This window comes from Periophthalmus magnuspinnatus, chromosome 14, assembly GCF_009829125.3.
Source record: "Periophthalmus magnuspinnatus isolate fPerMag1 chromosome 14, fPerMag1.2.pri, whole genome shotgun sequence".
Taxonomy (NCBI): Eukaryota; Metazoa; Chordata; class Actinopteri; order Gobiiformes; family Gobiidae; genus Periophthalmus; species Periophthalmus magnuspinnatus.
The window spans coordinates 29,679,119-29,703,764 of NC_047139.1; the positions used below are offsets into that span (position 1 = coordinate 29,679,119).

A 24,646-nucleotide genomic window follows, 5' to 3' on the forward strand; every position below is an offset into this window, starting at 1 on the left:
AGCTCTTGTTAGAAAACACTGTTTAAACATTCAGCAGCTTTTGTGCCAATGAATAAGTCTCTTTTCAAATGACTAATTTCTAAAAGTAAACAGATAGATGCACTATGAATATATTTGAGTAGAATCTGAAATCTGACTTGTGGAGATGTTATTACTTACCAAGGATGGCATAAAGCTCTATCTCCATGAATTTTATGTTCTATTCCTGTGGAGTCAACATTAACAAGAAGAGGTCTAGTGGTCACTATATTCCACACACAATCATAAATCAGAAGGTTCAGATTTTTCATACTAGTTGTTAACCAAAATAAAATAATAAAAGGGTTTCCACTCAACAATTACTTTAAGCTTCACAAAAATATAGTTGATGTGTTGTTACCAGCCATTATCTTGATTATTCAAAATGTGTGATTTTTCCAGGCTAAAGGGACAGGCTATACCTTTGTATTTTTACTGAGTATGGCAACACTTGGGAAAAATAATTTGCAGTTATCAGAGACGGTGCGTACCTTTGACCTCCTTCTCATTCCTAAACCAGCGCAGGTCGGCGGCAGGCTTGCTGCCTTGGCTGCTGCAGGTCAGGGTGATCTGGTCTCCTTCCAGCGCAGGCTTTGTCAGACCTTCGATCTCTGGCTTTGCAGGTACACCTGAGACACAAACAGTTATTCCATCACTGTTTTGGTCATGGTGACATTATGACCTCAGATCACATGTAAACAGTTCAAAGTTGGATTAGTATAGATATTTCCATTTATATTTATATTTTCACACTTGTGATCACTGTGTATATGGCATTAGACAAACATCGGTGTTGAGAGCCAACGCCACGTGGTTGTACAGACAATGTTAATCACTTGCATTTCCAATAATGAGTGTTTTTAGGCGTGTAAAGTGTGCCCTTCTCATGTCAATGTGCAATACAGCTGCCTCAGGCTGACGGGCTGGAGCTCTGTCAGTCAATGCTATTGATTGTGTGTGGCCTTGTCCGTCTCAGCACATCCTGTAAGCTTTATTACTGCACTTAAAGATCCCTTTCTTTACTGGGAAGGACACTATAAAGAACAATATGGTCAGTAAGGTATAAACTCTACAACAAGTACCAAATATATCACTGAACTGAACAGTATCAAAAATGAATTTCTTTGGGTGGGTATAAGTTGCAGTACTAATGTACTAATCCAGCTACAGCAATTCAAATCACATAAGGTCTTTGATTAGAGTAAAAAAAAAATCAATCTTTGTATCTGATAAACAGCCATGTGTTTTTATTAAAACCTTTTTATGTCAACCAGCTCACAGCATTAATTATGGCTTTATTTCCCCACACCATTCTCTCTATATCCCTATTGAACAGTGGGCCTTAATGTGATGTAATTCTCCCATTGCTTGTTAACACACCAAGCCAGCTAATGGTCCTGGAGAGCACTAGCACATCTATTAGCATTAGCGAAAACTAATTGGCAACATAATAAGCTCTGTGGCAGGAAATGAGACAATGTTTGTGCGTGGAGATGATCTCAACACAAAACATGCTGAGGGATCGGACAGGCTCACAATATACTGCCATTTATACGAGTGATGATATAATATAATGTAATCAACAGGAAGCAAGCAAGTGTGGGAGAGGAGAGAAGGCTGGTATTGATTCACATTTCTTGTGAGGACTGGGCAATTTTGCTGTGTTTTGATCTGAAGATGGATGCTATTACGCTTAAATCTGTCTATTTGATGTCTATGCACCTTCCACTCAAATTTCCCCTGGTGGAATGATAAAGTTTATCTTATCTTAACACTGGCTCTACAAAATGACATTAAACTATAAATAGTGTAACATTCTGAAGTAGAATTAGTTAAAGATACACTAGGTAACTTGGGAGTGAATGAATAATGACTACTGTGTGGCGCTTTGAGAGGTCTGGACATAGCTTAGTGGAGAGAATTAACTCCTGATGTAGAAATGTTTAATTGCATGTTCATTCATTAACCATCTGCGTATTCACATTAGGGGTCACTTGTGTAATACGCCTTTCCCAAACAAACACATTTGTCTTGCTCTGTAACACAAAGACAACATCTACACTGCATTTACACAATTATATCAAGTAAACATTTAAAGATGCATGGTGTACTTTTCTGATGTGGGATTTGCCACCTCCTTGTCATTGTTGTTATTGTTTTGTCTGGAATTTTTCACAGTATGGCATACACAGTCTGATCTATGTTCTAATGTTTCCTCATCACAAACAGACCTTCAAACATGTTTAACACACAAACCCTGCATAGTTTAGAGTTTAGAGTTCTTCTCTCAAACTGAAAACACTCTGTTCCACCTTGTGATGCCCTGTGATGACACAGGAAGTGCTCCACTGTGTTTTTAAACTTCATACACTTTCAGTAGAATCATTCAGATGGTTTCAGCCCAGAAATGTGGTTAACAGGCTTCAGATAAAACAATTACAGTGGTCTGAAAAGATGACAGATATAGTGTGTTTAAATTCACTTGACGAAATTACACTGTTTAGTTTGAGTCGGTTTATGAGAGTGTTCCATAAATGAGGGGCATAAAATCTAAAACCAGTTTTCTCTTACTCTGTGTAGATTTGTGCTACTGCTAAGGTCAGTCTCTCCTGAGACCTGCTGCGGTAATGAAAAGAATTGAATTGAATCAGAGGGTTGAGATACTGTGGAAATTTGACCAGTATAGCTTTGTAAATGAAGATGTGGATATATATGTGGGTCTGCAGTGAGGTCCAGCCAACCTCGCTGTACAGTGATGAGTCTGTCAATGTAATAAAACAAAGTGTGCTGTGGTAAATAGTATCATGATTTTTTAAGGTGTTTGCTGTGTGACCATAAATGAGGTGGCCATAATCCAGTGAAGAAAGGACTGTAGATTGAATTCATGTTTTCCTATTTTTATATGAAAAACAGGCTTTATTCCTGCAAAGAAAACCTATTTAAATTTGAAGTTTTTGTGAAATGTTGTCAATGTTGTTTTAAAACAACCAAATACCGAGGTCATTCTAATGAGGAACTTGTTCACTGAGGTCAGCATTTAAAGTTCAGATGGGATCGTAGGAGCCTGTCACATGAGATATGGTCAAGTGCATATTTTTAGTTACTGATGAATTTAGGACCAGTTTTAGATTTATTAGTAAAAAAAAAAAAAAAAAAAAAAATCAAATGCATTTTGTAATTTGCATAGAGCTTCCTGAGGAGTAGATGTGATACAGAATACAGAATACAGCTAAAGGTCAAAGGAGCTGTTAACTTGAAAACTACTGATTTATGACATCACAAGGTGGAACAGAGCATTTTGAGCTTTAGAGATGTAGACAGACTAATAATGCAGGATTACCCAAACATGTGTGAATGAAACAAAACACAACTCCAGGTATGTTTTTTATGACGTAACAGCATTAGAACATGACTTAAAGCTCACAAGTGTCAATTCTGTATAATGTAGGAGCTTTAAATTAGAGGCGTTTTTACCACTTGACCACATTCTTAGTGTGTGGGTCACCGCTCTATACATCTGACCCATAACAGCTGGTCGCATCACCTCCTTGTCTTCGTGGCGATAGCTAAGTTTAATGACATAGCTAAGTGGAGCATTCTAGGGAAAGCAAAAAAGCCTTTTTGGAGAAAAGCTGGTGACAGACTCTTCGACAAAAAAGCTACATCATGCACCTTTAATTGATTGTAGTTTGTTTGGATGTAAGTTGCTCTCACCTAGTACAGTCAGGTAGGCTTTGGCTGTTCTGATGGGCATGGTGAAGAGAGAGCAGGTGTATCTGCCCTCGTCTGACAGAGACACGTCACTGATGCTGATAGTGAGCTCGGACGACGTGGCACGAACCAGCTCGATCCGGTTATCCCTCAGAGCTGTGCACAAGACACAAAGAGAGAGAGAAACATATTACATACAAGCAGTGACAGTAGGATGCAGCAATCTGAGATGTCAATGGATTCAACGTGTAATTTCCAGTAGCTTTAGAGGAAATCCTAATAGAAAGAAACGTGTAAATTTTGGTTTGCTATGACTATTACTTTAAGCTGGAAAGAAACCAGTGCCCTAGGAGACCACCAACTTGACACTGAAGAAATCGACCTATATACGTAAAGAAAGGTCTGAGGACTTCAAAAACATTAGCTTGTCCTTTTTGCACATTTTAAAGAGCAATAGAAAGTGGAACCTCTGCACCCACACAAGATGCATCGTCAGAGCAGGTCACTAAAAGATTTGATATCAGAAAAAAGGGAGGCAATGAGAAACTGGCATACAAAAATGTAACAGTAATATCGTGTCATGTTCAAACTGCGTCAGGCTTGAATTCCAGTTGGAGTGTTAAAGCAGAAAACAAAGCAGAAGAGCTATAGGTTACACAGTGCATTCTTTAAATGTTTCTCCCATAAAAGGCAGATTGGATTGATTCAGTCAGAAAAGCTTTGTAAATGTATCAGGCATAACCTTCAAAACGCCATGGCAGAAATTGAGAAAAAAGTAGTAATGAAAGATCAAAAAGTATCTGCAGAACTTGTGAAATTGAAAAATACATGCTTGAGTGGATCTCCACAGTGCACTATACATTCTCTCTGCTGGAAAACCACATCACCATTTTACTTATATGAAAATGTAATCTTCCAAAAGACATAACGGCAATGGAAATCAATAGCACAATAAGCAGGAGAAAAAGAGCCCTAATGAGAGATGTGAAGCTCGTATTGGATTTGTAGAAAATTGCCCGACCAGTTGAAAGAGGTGTGTACTTCAGCTGATACAGTGAGAGTAATTCCACCGGTGTGTAGTTACATATCAGACATGGCCAGGATGACATCTGAGCTATTGTGAGAAAAGATATTGTGAAAGAGCAATGTGTTTGGAGTGCTGGAGCCCAACTGTGCACTGCCTTAGTCAAAGAGATGTGCCGTAGTTGAACCTTGATTTTGTGAGCTTCAATAAATCTTACTTAAGACGAACGACCAAGGCTATTCTGCTGTGCTTTTAACTGTCTCAAGCAAAAAGTTTTAGTATGGGTGACGTGTCTGGATGTGTTAAGGGAGAATAGGCAGACAGAATGTGAGAGAAATCTAGATTATTATGTTTTCATGGGCAAAAACTGTCAACCAGGAGGCCAGCAGTGAGAAAAAATGTGTAAAATAGATCTAGCAAATTCAAGCATGGACTGAAGCAGGAGCAGGGTAAGACCAGGTTCAAAACAGCATTAGATCAGTTCAAAGTGAGGCACGGTCACAATTAAACGTGGCAGAGACAGGATTTCTTTATATGGTCACAAAACATCCAGCAGGGTGAACATCTGTGACTGTGGTGCACATCTTTGAACTGCATTGGAAAAGTAAAGACATTATTTTGGTGCAAACCCTCTGTAAAGTAAAATGCAACTGGAGATTTAACATTTTTATTATATATTTTTTCTCTTGATCACGTTTTCATTCTTAGGTTACTTGCTCTAATTAATCTGTGACTAACAAGTGAACGGAGAAACAGACTGAAAACCCAAGGCTTGTTGGCCAACAAAAAGACTGTTTCTGCCAGAACACAGTGGTGGCTTTGAAGGCGACTTCAGGGCTTCGTGAGTCTGCCCGGGAAGGAACAGAACTGAAAGTGAGTAAAACTTTCAGTCCTGCATTGCATGGGGAGAAAAACAAAGCATATTTGGTAATAATGACCAAACATTTCTACTCTCATTCCTCTCCTGGAGAGAAAGTAAGAGAAAGATAATTTCTCCTAATTTGCATATTAATTTGGCAAAGCAGATGACTTTCCTGATGTTCACTGTGTTTGGACAGTCATGGTCTGCTTGGCTTTGGACAGAAATACTCTGTGTCCCTCTGCCCCAGGACTACTGTGGCTACAGGAACACCAAGTTTGATGAAAAAAGAAAAAGAAAATAGTGCCATTTTGAGGATGGAATTTAATTGTTAATTGCGTTTCATCATTCTGAAACCCATGGATAGAGGGCAAAGTGGCAGTGGCCTAGTAAAAGAAACAAAAAACAAGATAAAAAAAACAAATCATAATCTCTACAGTGGAAACAGAACCCTGATTTACATTTTACTATGATGAGAGTTAAATAAACTGTTGTATTTAAAGCAATACTACACAGCACCATCGTACACTGTTACCAAATGATCCAACATGATGGCTCTTTGAACGAGTTTACATGGGCCACCTTCACTTCACTCCAATATCGTATCTATGAACATTTCCACACACTCAGTGCGAGTTTGTCATCTGCTGGTGAGTTCTGAGCCCTGGAGGTGAATGTGAAAACAGATGTCAGATGAATTTTTACTGCAAAGAGCACACAGCAAACACAAATGTTATGAAATGTCAACCCCAGTTCACAATCTGGTGTCTGCAGCGTGCCAGTAAAAGTCCAGACTTAACCCCAGCAGAAAACAGAAGCACCATTCTAATCAGTTTGGCCAGTTCAGTCCCGTTTATCGCTCTACATTTGTGTGCTTATCTTTGTGTGTCTGACCGGTCTCATTCAGATATGGCAGGCTCAGTGATATGTGTCCAGTACAGTGTTGGTACAAAATATTTAACTTTGATATTTGAGGAAAATTTACATGGATTTTGCATAAATCTGACATTACTTGGATTCTAAAATACACTATAACTTGTAAAATGTAGGGATTAATACATTTAAATCATTACAATTCATAACAAAACCAGGTTTAAATGTAGTAAAGGTTTACATTAAAAAATAATATACATCACAAACAACCAGATCATGACCAGGACCAAACTTGGACTAAAAGCACAAACTGTTTTAGGTGAAAGTTGCTCTCTCCCTCTGATGAGCACATACTGTAACATAAAAGAACACCTCTGAGGACCACTTATAGGAGACACGAAGGTTGTCCAGCATGCTCATCTGAAAACTTGCATAATTCAGACAAAGTTGGACCTTTAATGAATAGTTTTAGAATGGACTTGACCTTTATCATAACTAGTTTAGGACTATATAACATATAATATGGCTTAGGATGAAAATGACATTGTATTCCATAAAATCTTCATTGCTGCATCGCAAATGGTATCGGGAGCCTTTCCCTTAGTATTGAACGTAAGGTTGAAATTTTGGTATTGTGACAGCATTTATAGACACACAAACCTGTACCACAGTTTGAGAAGCACATATACACAGAGCAGATATTGTACAGAATACTCAATGTGTGTCTGCTCCTCCCACCGCAGACCTGATTCTGTCGATTGTTCGCGTTTAACAGGACGGCGACTCTTTACTTAAGTTTGCTTCGGGCATTAAGAGCGAGCATGAAAATGTTAGGAAAGACATTTGGCTCTGCTGTTTTTGCCCATTAGTGTCTACACATGCGTTATCTACCATGTCTGATCAGTATATTGAAATAGATGTAATTAGAGTGTCAAATACTATCGATTTATTCAGTATTGTATTATAAAATATAGTCACTGCTAAACACGGACCGGACATGATTTTAAGCATAGGCCAATCAAGCTTTTGCCAATATTCAATCAATGGCAATTTATATAATATTTTTACATCCAGATGTGTACGGTTTAGGCTGGTTCTTCATTTTCATACTCTTAACTGATTCTGTCTCAAGATGTGGACATGGCTCCCCTGGTGCTGCTCTGTACTGGCCCACTGCTGCTGACAGGTTGCCCAGAGGCACAGGAGTTGAAGGATGGATGGGTAAATTTCCATACAGGGACAATACATTCTATAAATACATGCACTAAAAGTATTTGGTTAAAGAGAACCACTTTGAAACAAGTTATACAAAACATTGTGTATGTCCGAAAGACTATTGTTACTGCGTATGTCCCAGCGACTTACTATTTTCCCTTTTTAACTCCATTGACCTGGCTGTCAGTCCTGTCTTAAACCACATATAATATTGTGAAAGTGCGAAAAACTGAATTACACATGACTTCTGCCTTTGGCCACGCACAAATTTGAACTAAAAGATGAAGTTTTATGCTGGAGTCTGAATATAGCTCCAATGCAGTGATTTGATAACGTGTGTGTTAGGTTTGATAGCTCAGTAATAAGGATCTGAAAATGCCTATTGAGAATTTCATGGTGAACTGAGGCTCACCCGGAGTCCCCTGAAGAGTGCATTCAGGGTGGGTTTAAGAACATGAAAGGTGTTATATAAGGTGTGAAATGAACTAAACTCCCACACAATTATCCAGGCGTGGGAAGGCTAATATCCTCCTGGCAACATCCTAATACAGAACGCGCAAGTCTGAATTATTATGTAAAGTCTCAAAGGAGGGAGAAGGATGGAAATGAAGAGTTTGGGGTAAGGAGTTGATTGAGTGAGGTTTGTTAAGGATACAACTCAAAATCATGCTCAGAAATAGCATTAACCATCAAATGTAGCAAATTATGAATGGATTTTAATTCACAACAGTAGCCTACACAAAACCCTGTCAGAATTCATTATAAAACATTGAATAATGCAAGACATATTACATAACTTTATAGATGGCAGTGAGCTACTAAAATAATACAACCAATATGAGAACACTTTTAGTTGGATAATAATTGTACGGTCTGGTCCTTTGAATTTTAAAGGTGGAGATGCAAAACTGACACACCATTATACGCAGATATAGAACTCATAACTACGCCTTATGTTTTTCAAGGTGTTTTTAGCAACTGAATAAATACTACGCCTGTCATGATAACAAATTTGAAGCAGAGAGAACTACCTCAATACACTATGATATTGAGACTACTTTATCCCACAGACATAAAGCAGGATAATCCCAGCTAACCAATTTAAAATAAACAGTATCATTAAGAGGCATGAGTTACAACAAATTAATCACACAATCAAGACTTATTCAACCATCTACAACTTAAATCGTTTTACAGCAAATATAACTCAAATCTCCCCATTATGACAAAGAAAAAGTCTCCACAATAAATACTTAGCCCAAAAATACATTGTTCCAGCTTTCAATAGTAATTATTGTGACAGACCTAATAAATGCAAGATTAGGTTAAGGCCATACTGTGAAACATTCCAGGTAAAGTAATAACACAAACATTCACAACTTTTGCTTATGTAAAAATGTTCAGTGTAAAAGAGTCTCTAACAGAAAATGCCATTATACACAGACATAACAGTACTGAGTGCAGTCATAATATATGCACTGACTGTATCCATTATCAACCTTTAGCACCTATAACATCAAAGGACCAACCTGATTTAAAAAACAAAACACAATAACACACTTGTTTAAATGTCACTGCATCTAGGACATTAACACACTTGTCAGCATCAAAGCAGCACTGTTGGGAACAAAATGGCTGATGCCAGAAAGAAAGTGGAGTTTTTCACATTTGACTGTCAGAATCTCCATAGATCTAACATGACACACACCTTTGCCAGCGACACCTTTATGAGTTCACTGAGGTTGATGCGAAGTGAGATTTGGAGATTTTTCTGATCTTATTACAGCAGGAGAACTTATGACCGCAGATTCCAACAGCACAGACGGTGTTAATGTACCAAGAAATACATCCACTGTGATCAGATAGCAGCTTTGCAAACATATATACTTTTAAATACAGCCTCCCCAATGGTATATAGAGAGAACCAAACAAAGAGGAGGACGGCAGCTATTGGCTTTTTTATAATATGTGCAGGATGATAGATAAAAATGGCAAAAAAAAAGAAAAAAGTGAGATGGATTGGAAGTGCAGAAACATAAGGTCAAAGATGACTGGCTTCCTTTAAATGAGAAGTGACATTTTGATTCGTAGAGGAAGTTGGTGGGAGAAACTAAGCAAAAGAAAAATCTCATATTGTGTTCAGTGGAAGTGAGAGTAGCGTGTGCAGGCATTTGAGGAACGCCACGGGTCAGATGTTACAGTCAGCTCTCACATTGCTCTGTGCATTTGGTGGTTTTAGAAAGTCTTGTAAAAGCTGGTTTATTTATTATTATATTTTATCTTTGAAGTAAACTGTACCGTTTAGACTTTTCTCAAACTCTGCGAAATTTGTGTCACCAATTTTTTTGTCCTCTTTTGGATCAGTCCTGGTTTAGAATGAGCAAACTAGAGTTAGACCAAGAAGGAACAGTCCCATTTGGTTTAGATCTGGTGGTACTTGGAAAGCAAATATATTCGTCATTGGTACTTATTGTGAAAGTGTGAGCACTGCTTTTCTAGTATATTTCAGAACTCATGTGTTAAATGTACTTGCACTCATTACAGGCAATAAAGACAATAGAAATAACTGTCTGTGCCATCCCTCAGTCATACAGGTATGATCATAGACTGTATATATAACATGGCTAACCTGCTAACCACCGTGCACTTTCGGCTCCATCGACTTTGGCTCCAATTCACTTTCTATTGAAAAACTGTGTCTTGTCTCTGTATCTGCTGCTGTCAGACTCGTCATTTTGGTCTTAAATGTTCGTATTAACCCGCTCTACATGATCCTGGGGTTTTTATTTCACTATTGTGTCTGTAAATCAAGATAAGAACATCAGGCGCCTTCTTTCCCAGAGTACATGCTAGCATTAGCAACAGGTTTGATTGACAATGTTGCTGCCGAACCAGTGGTGCAGGAAGGGGCGTGACCTTCAACAGCTTCGCTCTGGATTGGGTCTTTGGTTGCTATGACACACACGGTCTGGAATTCTTAATACGAAATCTGGCTCCAAATTCGTTCCTAACTGCTAGCCTCGATGAGCTTACACTCCTTAGTCCACCTCTTTATACAGTCTATGGGTATGATCCATAGCAAAAGAAAAATTCAACAGGACAAAAGTTTTAGAGTAAAGTTTGGCCACTCGTCCAATAGAATATAATAATAATAATATATCTGAAAAAAAATTGCCACTGTCAAGTCACTTACACTCACATCATTGTTAATTGCAGCAATAATATTCACAATGTTTCGCTAAACACACAATACCTGCAAAAATCCGTGTTAATGCTTGCATTTTGAGACACGTGAAGCCCACACCTTTCCCACAGTCTCCTGTATTTGTGCAGCTAAGGTGTGAACGTGCTAGTGTTGTTAATACTAAAGCCCAGTGTTTTTCACATCTCCTGTCAGTCTCACAGCCCCACACTACAGCTTTATTTGCACCACATAAACATGCAGATGGAGATCACAAGCCACCTACAGATTTGATGTTAATATGTTGGAAAAAGGCATATTTACCCACAAAATGTGCAGTATGTGGTAGACCTGTCATGATAAAAAAGTTTGAAGCATGATATATGGCTACAGAGAAATACTGCGATAAATGATAATATTGAAAATACTCCATGCCACTAATTGAGATTTAAATAATGCAAGATAATCCCAGTAAATCATTTTTAAATAGACTGTTTCATTAAAAGATCAATAATTAGCCATAAAAGGAACTAAAAGAACCCCTCCATGGATCATATCGTATCGTATTACAAAAATAACCCAAATCTCCCACTTTTGCAAAGTAAAAATATTCATGATAAATACTGAGGCCCAAAATATATTGTTCCAGCCTCCGTGTATGGAACGGTAAGTTGATATAGTAATTACTGGAACAGGCCTAGTGTATGGCAGTGGTGGAACAAAGTACAAGCATTAAAGTACTGTATATAAGTAGAATTTCTAGGTATCTGTAAGGACATTTTACAGTGTATACTTTTAACTTTTATTTCACTACATTTGAGAGCAGGATCTGTACTTTCTACTCCACAACATTTTTGAACTGGACTGAAAAGTAAAAAGCACTTTTCATATGATTTCAGGGCTTATTTTTACCCAAGTTTGGGCTTTGAGCAAACACAAAATACAATACACAAAATCCATAAGAAAAATAAAGACATTGCATCGTATTGTAACTGTTAACCAAAATGTGTGTCATTTTAAATCAATAACTCTACATTTACACTTTAACAAATTAACAACACTTGTGAAATACTTTTATTTTATACTCTTGAAGTACATTTTTAAACGGGTACATAAATACTGATACTTTTACCTTTACTTGAGTAACCTCTGTTACCTCTGTCAAAATTGAGTACTACATCATTGGTAATATGCATGTATGCAATAGAAGGCACATTAGCTTTAATATCAGGGTGTTTTTTTGTAATTATCTAGTTTACATGAACGTTTTATTATTGAGATCGCTTCACACGGTCAAATTTACTGCAGGGGAATCTCCCATCATCTAATGGACAGGTACCATTACAAAATACACACCCAGTCGTTAGCTATTGCTTGGTCCATAATTAAATGTAACACTATTTAACCTTGGAAAACCATAGTCTGTTGGGACTCTGCACGGAGCTGGTTTAGTGTGAATCATACAAAAATATCCATCCAACAGTAGGACACTGACAGGTTAACTGGCCTCACTCATCATCAAATCTATTAGCATGACGTAAATGCCGTTTCTAATGCAAATCCATGCTCATAGTTGATTGGTTTAATGTCCTGCCTGCTGTGTAGTGTTTTTTGTCTTCCTGCCACTTAGTCATCCCTGCAATTATCTTCCATATTAGGGCTGCTTTTATTGTATAGCCACACATGCATACATAATACAGAGCTGTGGTTTACATATGCTTTTATTACAGCTCTACCGTCAGCTTCTCTCCTTCAGTGACCCCAGCCCTGCCCCTCTCTGCCCTGTCCTTTATCTGAGCCCACACAGTGTGCATTAGTCCAGAGAGCAGGCAGGTGTATGCTTATTCTGCTAACACACTTTCATAATGAGAAAAGTGCACATTTCACCACTTTATACAATCAGCCACAGCAGCCTGGATGTGACCGTCTCATGGACACGAGATGTCTGGGGACAGGAGAAGATGTGGTAATTAATTAGGTGTATTTATTTTTTCTTATATAAAAAGTAATACATAGGCTTTCCTAAGGTTTATAAGAAAGCTTAAATAACAAATGCATGCAAGAAAATAGCAATTTATTTCTCCTAACCACAGAGAATTGGGTACAGACCTGTTGATTAAAAATACCTAAGCTGATCATTGACAATTTGAAACTGCTGGATCACAATTTGAATAATTACGCAGCTCTAGTTATGTTGCAAAATTGAAGCAACAAATCAGCAGCTCAGAGGCCTTGTTGAGGCAGTAAGTATTAGAGGAAATGATGCAAGTCATGTGCAACCCCAATACAAATTTTAGATGGTAAAACATTATAAATAGTATACTGCTTTTGTTAACCTGATCTCATCAGATCCCAGAGGTTCAGCGGGGCTGGGAGACTGCTGGGAATACCAGGTGCAATCATGTGATTAGTATTAGATAATTGGAACAAGTGCTCCAAACTGATTGTTCTCAGAAACTAGAATGTTCTGCACTTTAATATATTTTGTATTGCATATTCATTCTTAAAGGAAAAATATAAATACAAAAATTACAACGTTGCACTGGGTAATTTCATGAAAAACATCTAAACGGAAAATGTACAGACAAAACATTATTTGTATTAGAGTCCATGATCACAAGACCACACAAACAAAATGAACTTAAACACAACTTAATAGAGTAAACCCGCTGCAATCTCTATTTAACATTTGCCCTGAATTGAATGTTGTGATGCACCTGAAACCCGGCATTATAGTGACCAGCGAGTCTACTGTCTGTGTCTCAGTCACTTCTCAACCTTCATTTTTCTCTTTCTCTGTAAGTCCCCTTTTTAAAATGTAAAATATGTCATGGTCTATACAGTATAATTGGCTGGTGGTGGATTCTTTCTGCAGTGACAGGAGTGATTTTCTTTCATCAGTTTTGGGCGGCCATGCTGAGTTCAGTGGGACACCTGGAGCCGCTGCGTTTCATTAAGTCCTTGTGAGAAGCAGGTCAGAGAGACACAGACAGCCGCTGCCTATAAAACCATTGTACTTTAGCATTGGGGAACAGTCCCCTCCAGCTCGAGAGGAGAAGACGACCAGCGATAGCGAGTCTATTAGGAGCCCGCTATTTTCTCAGCTAACCACTTCTGCCATCCTTCACTGTGACTTTGAAAAGAAAGAACAGTTTTTTAGGTGGCACTTTTTGGAATACGTGGGTAACACAGTCCCAAGGTTAAGATACAGATGTTAAGATTGTAAAATTAATCTGATTTAAAGTATAATAGATCATAGTGTGATTCAAAGTGAAAAATAAAAATAGATTGATAAGCTAGAAGAACAGTTGCAGGGACAGTTTGAATTACCAACACTTACATAAGGTGTGTCCCACAGAGGGGGGTGGAGAGGGAGGTGTGTGAGGGGGTAAAGGGGACAGTGCAGAGTGGGGCCCCTCATAAAGTCTGTCATGTGCATTCTTCATTAGACAACACATAGTGCGGGCCCGCCAAGACCATTTGTGCCCAGGGACCAGAAGATGGATATCCTGGTTAGGCCTTTCATTGGTAATACGATCAATAAGACTATTTACAGGGTGATTTTGGTCTAGAACGTTTCATAACACAATCTGATGTCTTGTGTAATACTTAACTGTGTTTTAAAGAAATAAGAGCAGTTTTCCATCCCTACACGGATATCAGTTAATATTGGGGATCGGCAGTCAAAGTATCAATATCAGTATCGGAACATGCAAGAATCAAAAATCCAGATTAATATAGTGGACCTGCTACTTGCGCGATATATCAAAATCCATTCAAAATCACAATCGAGTAGCTGCAATTATCAAATCAGTTAGACTGCAATCATTTTGGTAATAAAAGTCAACAGTTTTAGACCTTTACAAACATCTGAAATACATGTACTTTTTCAGTTAGTTTAACAATTCATATTCCAGTCTTTTCTCAAATGTAAATGCTGTTGGACATGTTTGATAATCCTACTTTCTCTACATAAATCATAATACACAAATATCACACTTGACCATGCATGCATACTGTATATTACAAATATACTGCAATTAATAGTAGTACAAATGTAAGAAAAACACCATACATTTTAATATCCCTTCCTCTGGCCCAGAACACTCTTGTGTGAGAGAAAAATGAAGAGTGCTAAGTGTGAGCTAATTATTTCTTTTGGCCGCAGGTACTTCTCTGTACCTCACAAATGATAAGTTGCTGTGCTAATAAAGACTAGAATAACTGCATCTCATTTTCAGAGCTCTGTGCCTGTGTGCCCCACTAAAACACAACCTGACAGTACCATCAATGCACAACAACACACAACTATACACACAGCCATACACACAACTCCACTGTCATAATACCCCCTGTCTAAATCCCATGCAAAGACAGCGAGTACGAAAAGCTTTTATTTTTTCTCAAGCTAAACAATGAACGAGCAAATGAACAAAGACGCCAAACTTCCAAGGTCAAAACACAAATTGCCAGTCTCATAAAAAGCTTCTGTTGTTCCCAACTGAATATGACAATATAATGTTTAAAATATTTTCTATTCAAAAATAATTCTTGTGTGCACTTAGAAAGGCAATTCAAAATATTACCAACAAATAATAGTGAAAGTAAGACTTAAAAATCCAGCCCCAGTGAGTTACAAGCAGATTTTTATGCCAGTTCAACAACAACAACAACAACAACAACAACAACAACAACAACAACAATAATAATAATGCAAAACCAAGGCTGTATATAAAAAGGCCATGTCACTTTTCAGGTGGAAACATCACTGGGGAAAGTTACAAGTCAGGTCAGTGGAGAAATGAGCCCATTCAGACTAACAATATATGCAAGTATTTTTCAGCTGTAAAAACATGCAAAGATTGAAATGTAAAACAAATATGTTTAATGCGACAGTTGGGAGAGCATTTGTTGACTGATCTGAAGGTTGGTGGTTCGAATCCCGCTCTCGACATAAACATCATTGGTTGAGCAGTCACATCTACTGACGCACAGCTCCCACAGATGAATATTGTCATTGTGTCCTTGGGCAAGACACTTAAACCACCTCGCCCCCAGTGTCTGTGTACACTAGTGTATGAATGTGTGTGTGAATGTGTGTGTGTGAATGTGTGTGAATTGGTGAGTGATTCCATGACGTAAATGACTTGAAGGTAGAAAAGCACTGTATTTACCCTGTGACCATTTAATGCCGTATAGAACTTTCCAGACAAAGCAATAACATCTCCATGGAGAAGAGGTACCACACGCCCCACTAGAAAAGTTACATAGTGCTTTTCTTTTTTTAATAACAGCTAGCTTACCTGTTAGCCTAAAGCCCTCAGAATAGAACCCTGCAGGGCGATGGCATCTGCTTAAACATTAAGATTAGTGTTATGGCTGAGAAGCTAACAGCTAAGTGCTAGTTTTAGGCTCTGAGCTGCTGAATATGAAACCGTTTGGTCCTCAGATATCAAATATTCTGAAGCCTGAATCAATTTCTTGCCTCTTTCGGCGCACATACACATACACGGCGACGTCGCTCACCACATTGCAGCCATGAGAGCCTTGATGCATTCAGAGTATCCGTGCCTGAGCAATTTAGACGATGGGCTTTTAAAAGTTCTCCCCAAAGTAAATAACAGAATACCAAATGCTCCTCAGACTTTGTATCAAATAAATAGAAAACTTTCAGGCAGCTGTCTATTTTTTTCTTGGAAAAATACTTCAATAAAACATTCCCAAAATTGGTAGCAAATTCTCTGCCGTCTGAACAAAAAGCCGACAGTAAATCTGCGCAGATCCTGAACAAGTCACCCTCCTGAAGACAAGGGTCATAAAACAGAGGGAATAGGAGACTGCGAGGGATGAAGGAGGGGAGCGAGGGATGATGAGAGGAGGTAAGGAGGCATTTTACAACAAGAGAAAACTTTCTGTTGTGACCTTGGCTATTGTGCCCCTGCTTTTGTTGTCACATTATTTACATTAGGAAACATGAGAGCTGTTTGGACCGACTATAAACATTTGATTTAGTATCACAGGGTTCATAACAAAAGCATAAGTACTTATAGTTGTAGAAATAATTGTGCGTTTTACCTTTACCAAAGGCTGACTAAAAGAATATACATTTCTTCCTCTGACTAGACTCAGACCTGAAATTACCTCTGCCTTCTAGATAGTAATTGTAAAATCAGCTACTGCCATTACGGTTACAGCAAATATCCAAGAAAGATGGATATATATTTCTTGCTTTTAGTGAGAGAAATAAGATTACTATAGGCCAAGTAAAATACAGAAACGGTAAAATCATTGAAATGCGACACTCTCTACAGCCCTGAAAGTAATAACCTACAGGTCTCTCTAGTAAAATAAAGAAAAAAATCTAATTAAGCCATGGTCCATCTAGGACATACCGCTATTATCAAATCCTCAATTACACACACACACACACACACACACACACACACACACACACACACACACACAGAGCAGTTTTTGGCTCTCTATACTCTCACTTGCACTCCAGTGGTATGCGATGGAGAGGACAAAATTGGCTACTTTGGGGACAATGACTTATTTGAAATTCAAACAACTCCCGGTAGTCATCGCAGAGCCTTCGAGGGGAGAGGAATCTTTCTCTTTCGTCTCAGCGTGTCGGAGGTGAGCTGCCAACCTGACATTAAAAAACAACAGAAAAGCCTGCTCTCCAAACTGGGATTGAGTCTGCCTGAGCTAAAGCAATATGTTTATGCTAATGCTTAAAGAGGTTATATAATAAAAGTCAAGTGGTACAAACTGCATTTAAAATAATACATTGACATTGACCCATAAAGTCAATTTCTGTGTGGAAAAAATAATATCGATAACAAGAAGATGTTGCCTTGTATGTATAGTCATATAGAAATTATTTTAAATGTGGTACGTACACACAAACATATTTTAGTTGGTGCTTAAATGCGCTTAAATACTAAATAAATGTTACGCAATTACATATGTGTTCATCTTACACCTACATGAACTGAAAACCAAATGTAAGCAGATATTTGTAAATAAAATAATAATAAACAATTCATTCATTTTTATAGCACTTTTCCAGACACCCAAAGTAGCTTTACCATTTCATAGATTATTCATTCTCTCCACAATCTGCTATTATAGCCACAGCTGCCCTGGGGTAAACTATCCGACGTGAACACCACACTCATATTAAGCAAGGTGGGTAAAGTGTCTTGCCTATGGGCACAAATACAGATTTCAAACCAAAGACAACAGAGGAAAATGGAGGAATGTTAAAGATCAACCAATTTAACCTTGACATTAATAGTAAAAGATAAAACATGCTCTGCACCATAACACATTTGAAGTGTGATATGTCACTGAAGTAAATATAGATAATGATAATATTGCAACTAATTTATGCCACTGACACAAAAACCCAAGAGCAGATTTAAACCACACTAAATCCCCATATTTAGTACTTAGTAACATATTTGTAATGAGTCATAGAAGTCATTAATTCAACTATTTGCGGCTTAAAGCTTATCATATACCAAAAAAAAAAAAAAAAGAAATAACAAAAAGTTTCCCAGCTGTGTGAAGAAAAAGTACACATGATAAATATTGACCAACAAAAAATATTGCTCCAGTTTCATATAGTGAATGATAAGTGGATAAAGTGATTATTGTGACAGGCCTATTTACTGCTCCTCACAGGACACCCCTCCAGGACTGAAGAATGGGTCACACCCAGAACACAGTTTCCTATTTGGAGATAATAACCTGAAAGTAGCATTAGCAGTAATAGTAGTGATACAGTTACTATTTCTTTTGTACACTTAATGAATTTGTTCATGGTCCCTGACAAATAAAGAATAAACTAAATATAGGACTACTGAGATAGAGAAAGCTCACGTTGCCTTTTTAACGCACATTTTTACTGCAATATGACGTTACAAATTGTACCCTAGTTCTATAAACATTTACCACACCTTTAGGCAGACAATTTGCACGCATCGCTAAACTTATGTTCAGAGACATTTCGGTGTAAACTAATAGCAACACGAAGCAAGGTTGTCTTCTGAGCAACTGTGGACATGCCCTCATTCAAATCTGCTTCCCATCAGGCAGTGGAGCAAATTAATCTGAAAGTGACTGCGCTGGCGGGCGTTTGAGACATGTCGGTTTCCTCTGCACCAGGGGCACTCTGGAGAAACTCAGAGTCGCAGTGGTCTCATCAGCATGTGCATCCCAATCTGCAGCATTCAGCAAGACAAGTCCCAAAGCGCCCGCACACACACCGAGCCAGGCCCAAAACACGGCAGCTATTCTGGGCCTCTCTGCACTGTGGTAGCCCCTTTTTGCTTATTCTGATAATAGCAGCGTCCAAAGTGGCTGTCACAATCCCAAAGCAGCACACGGCAGATGACAAAATATAGAGCCTCAAGCTGGAAAATGATGCACAGGTCAAGTTTTTTATAGATAAAAAAAAAAAAAGCATTTGATTGATTTAAAGTAAGGCTGGGCAATGTGACAAAAATGTATCAAGATAACACAGAAAATGTCTTCATCCAAAGTCGTAACTCTCTCCAAACCACATGCTTTTCATTGATGCTGATCATTGACAATTACAAAGGACTGAATCTCCATCTCAAATTCAAATAACTGCGCAGTCCAAATTTAAAGGCCCAATATTTATGCATAAATCAAGGTTACATTGGACATCTTGAAATATGTGTCTGGAAAAACCTCAAAACCTTGGGACAAATTGGCGCATAGCTTGTTCAAGTAAAATGCCCGCAGATGGCACTAGGACTGCATCTTCTAGTGCATTAAAAAGTGAAGTAGTTATGTGTTATGCTAAAATGTAATCAATTTAAATATTCAACTGTGCAGTGGAGGGAATTTGAGCCCTCGCACAATGGAGCTTCATGGACTGCCAGCATGACGTCGTAAACATGCAGGAACATGCATCAATGCAATAAAACACAATTGCAAGTATATCTTAATAGAACTGAAAATGTAGTTATTTTGTTTATTGTTTTGTATAAAGTGTAAGGGAAATAAATTTTTCACTATTTTATTTAAAAAGTAGGTTTACAATAAAAATTCAAAATAAAAACCCAATTTCTATTGACCAAAGAAAGTTTGTTAAGGGTTATGTTACACTTTAAGCTCTATGCCAATGTTTACTTGACATAAATGCACTGCACAGTCAGACAAAGTGACAGCAGCAGCCCAGTGGGCAGAGGGATAATGGAAGAAGACTGTGTAAATCCCATATGTGCTTAATCCAGACACTTACAACACTGTGTGATTCATACTCCATTACACTGCGCTAATACAAGCTCAGACACACGGCGGGCAATCAATTCAGAGCGTGCTAACCGGCAAAATAACAGCCATGAATCCTCTTTATGTGGTGGTGAGAGGAGAGGGTTCAAAGGTCACGGATACAGCCTCACGATGTGCTTATTAGTCATTAAACACTGGTGGCCACCAGTGCGGCCTCTATAGCCTCCATGTATGAAGTATTTTTATCCAGGCTCAGTCCTCTTCATCTGGAGATTTCTCAATGACATGGCAATGACTGTGGCAAATGTATAAATCTTATAATTTACAAAGCTGATCATTCACAAGGGCAAGTCAATGATATCATTCGTATTCAGACTTGCGTATAACTGTGTGACTATTGAATGTAACAAAAAGGCTGATTCTATACACTATTAATGAAATAAAATGTGGAATTATTTAATTAATAGTGTTTGAAACAGTGAGATGTACTTTCTACTAAACGGGAAAAAATGTCAAGAATATGCCTATTATGTTTTTATCCATGGGTTGCAGAGTGTTGAAAACCTAGCACTGCCAAAGAAATTAACAATTCAAAACAAATAATTCTATCTTTTGAATGGGCAAAAATCATCAAAATATCGCCTGTAAACAAGAAGCTGAAGCTCATGGACAGTAACAGTAGTTCTACTTGACTTCTGCAGATTTGAGTATGAAATTACAACCACTCCCTTATGAGAGCATATCATTTACAAGTACAAATAGGGCAAATACAACATACTAAAAACTTTAGAACTTCAAACTCACTATTCAGTGAATTACATGCAGTTAAAGTAGAATCTTCCAATTCCTTACAACACTGGAACTCATTTCCGCACCAGTTGCACACATTCTATCATAACTTACCTTTCTTGTCCCCAAAAAACAGAGTCTGCTGTGCCGGGTTGGACCACTGGAGGGAGGTGTTGTCATTGTACTCCACGCGGCAGGTCAGGTTGGCTGTCCCTCCCTCTGTCACCGTCACGTTCTGGACCAGAGGGTACTGACCGCTGAGGCCTGCAGCACATTAAACAAGACACATGGGTAAGACACATGGGGAACGGACTCTCTAACATATGCTGCTTTTCTATTCACTTCACAGACCCAAGCAGCGATCACCTTCACAATGACACCAAGTGAGTCTTATAGAGAGAAAGACTCCGAGCAAAACATTACGGCCACTGACAGATTCACGGGATAATCTTTTTCTTTGTTGTGGCAGCTATTAGTAAGTGGAATTTATCAGGCAGCATAATATTTGTAAGTAATGTAAGAAGTAGGACTTGAGTGACTTGTGAATGCCACACACCAGGATACTCATCCAATTAGGGTTATTAAAAACATATATCCAGACACTAATACTTAAACCAATACTTAAAATCATATCAAAACTAGATACTCATTTGAATAGGTCTTAGTAGTTTTAGAAGGTCTACAAAACCACAATATACTATATATATATATATATATATATATATATATATATATATATATATATATATATATATATATATATATATAGCAGAGGCAGTTAATACTCATTCTCAGAGGAGTAACAAAACAGCACAAGTAGCACAGGGACACGGTCATAATGTAATGGTTTATCTCGATTGTCTGGAACTGTCCAATCCCGCCCCAACAATCGCTAGACTTTAAAAACGGCTAATACCCTAATTACAGAGCAAATGTTCAGTAAAGAATGACCGGTCACTGCTGTGCGCTAAATTGGAGCCTAACATGGGGAACACAAGGGGCAGTTAGCCTGCAGTAGCAACCTTGAAACCTCAACTCCACAGGGAGCACCAATTAAAAACCATCCTCTGTGGAATTGTGCCCATGTTTGTCTGTGTAATTGCTGCAACGAATTAGAAAAAAAGAACAATGAGTTGGGAGAGAATAGCACGAGAAGAGCAGTGTGCGAGTTTGGAGTTCAGGACAATGGACAGGTCGTTCTGTGGCGCTGCCTGTGATTTAAGCACCACGGACAGCTCCAATTACTTTAATGTGTGTCTGATGACAGTATTTAAGGGAAGTAGTGGTATTTCTGTAGTCACACTTGGCCTTTGGCAGACTATAAATAAATAAATAAATAAATGGCACCAAATATGAGACAACACACTCCAAAAATACACAGCAAAGATATCAAATACGCACTAGAAAAAACTCTAGTGGCAAGAACCAACCTGTTATAGGCCTTCAGCTACTCTGATTTGATTTCATGGACAGTATTAATAAATAACTGTATACTTTGACTCTACTTTACATCTGGTGTATGAATAATACAAGTAAAGTAACATGAATTATTGGTCATTTCAGCACCGAGGACAGCTCCTCTGCTTCTGCATGCTCTTGTATGTATGTGTTGTATAAGGAAAGGCTGAAGGCAGGCAGGTAAATAATAATAACCATAAATCTGTGCTTGCCTGGACCCCCACAGGACAGGTTTTAAAGAGAGTGTGAATAAAGGCTTAGGTGAGAAAGATTATTCAATGCAGCTAACTCAACTCAGAGCCACAGCCCCTCTAGTCAGGATCACAACAGGCAAACAAACAGGTCTCCAAAGAACAGGTCTATAAGGAAACACACACACATCTGTGTGATGTGATCATTTCTGAGCTTTTGCTTTTTGGGTTGAAATACAACATATATAGTTATATATTAGGGCTGTCAAAGTATTGAACATCAGATACTAATAGATCAAAACTAGATGAGAACAAGAGAGAAGAATCGATACTAAAAAAGCCATTTTCTCAGAACAGAAAAGAACCTTTCTTGAATAACTTGAGCTGATCTTGAGCTGTATCAGAAAAAGTATAAAATACATAGACTAGATACACCCATGGACCTACCTGGACGACTGAGGGATTACACAGATATAAGGACGCATGGGAATACAAAAGAAAATACAATTTAGTGTTGAAAATCACCCATTTTTTTATTATCATTGTGGTATTAGAATCGGTATAGAGTACTGAGTCTATTTGTTTGTATTGAAATATAGTTCTTCCATACATGTTTTTCGCTAAGTAATGGTTAAAAAAAAAAGCTATTCTAACAGATACTTTGTGAATATTCCAGTGCAAGACTTTTTCAACATTACTAAACAGAGCAAGAAGCAATTAACCTAACCTTAGAAAGAGAGATAGAAAACAAAACAGGGACAGAGACTATAGCTGATTATAGCTGGATAACCAGCAGTGAGTAAATGGAGTGAATGAATAATGAGATGTAAAGTGCTTTGGGTGTCTTGAAATGTGCCATATAAATCCAATGCATTACTATCATCATTAACCATGCAGTCAAAGAGTAATTGTAATGCCTTTGTGATGGCCTAAACTCTTAAAATTGTGTAACATTTCATTGATATTTTTTCTATTTTTTAACTAAAATATGCCTACTATAGATTAGATGCATGTACAGACTGGTGAATCTTGACACACTAGCTGAGTTGCCAGCAGCAGAGATGGGCCGATGGAGGAGAAAAGCGCAGGTACGGCTGGAGCACGGGTCATTTCCACTGTTGATTAAGGCCTCCCGAGGTTAATCATGCGTGCCACAGATAGAGCATGAGGAGTCGGCAAACGCTGGAAAAATGGATCTCTGCTACAGGAGCCTGGAAGGATGTTTTATTCATGAAAGTTTTGCATGAAGCATGATCTGCTGATGATTTAGTGTTCTACCACGCCTGGCCTTGGTCTCTTTATTACATTCTCTTTTTAAATCACTTACTTTCCCCCATTTTTCTCTCCGACACACCCGGCAACATGCAACGCAGCAAGAGGCATTTTATTCCCTTTGTGATGGTCACAATAGTGTGTTAAAATCAAATAGGGAGAGCAGGCGCGGCTCAGGCGATCTGCTGGAGAAAATGAACTATAATTTGAGATGATTATTCTAGTGTTGCCATTTAGGAAGACAGTCATCAGGGACTGCATACGTTTAAAACTGTCAACAGCTCAGTCTAAACAAGTCTGTGTCATCGCTGATTGGCTTTTCACAAACAAGAAAACAAGACACAAGTGATGAGTTATGATAAACACTTCACATGACTGCCTCTATAAAGGAGATGCAAAAGTTAGTTGGTGTGTACATGTGGCAATATAAACTCTAAGCAATATTGAGACAGTCGATTTGTTCTATAAAAACAACAACAACAAAAAAAGTCTTAATAAGTACCCCCCTTGCCACCGTCCAGACTATTCAAACTAATTATGGTCCACAAATGTCAAACTCACTGGTGCATCCTGCTGTGGTCGCACTGCAAGTTTCCATTGACACCTTGAGCATCAATCTCCCATATTTAGTCTCAGCCACAGTTAAGCTGAGCTACAGTCCTGGCACAACAAGGCCATTTAATTGGACCACGGCCCTGGTATATAGTACATTCACAGGATTAGCATTGATTTATTGACGGAGGAATGCTTCACTGGGTGACACGCTGGCACAAAAGGTGAACTGT

At 38.2% G+C, this 24,646-nt stretch overlaps 1 protein-coding gene across 3 annotated transcripts in view; it reads right to left on the minus strand.

The window, feature by feature from the left end:
• Positions 1-24,646, minus strand: part of cadm2a (cell adhesion molecule 2a) — a 234,638-nt gene that overhangs the window by 35,088 nt on the left and 174,904 nt on the right. For all 3 annotated transcript variants that reach the window (XM_033978258.2, XM_033978257.2, XM_033978259.2), the window contains 3 exons: positions 21,055-21,204; positions 3,733-3,885; positions 510-647 (listed from right to left, as the gene is read on the minus strand). In XM_033978258.2, the coding sequence (XP_033834149.1) occupies positions 510-647; positions 3,733-3,885; positions 21,055-21,204 (441 nt within the window). The remainder of the gene's footprint in view (positions 1-509; positions 648-3,732; positions 3,886-21,054; positions 21,205-24,646) is intronic.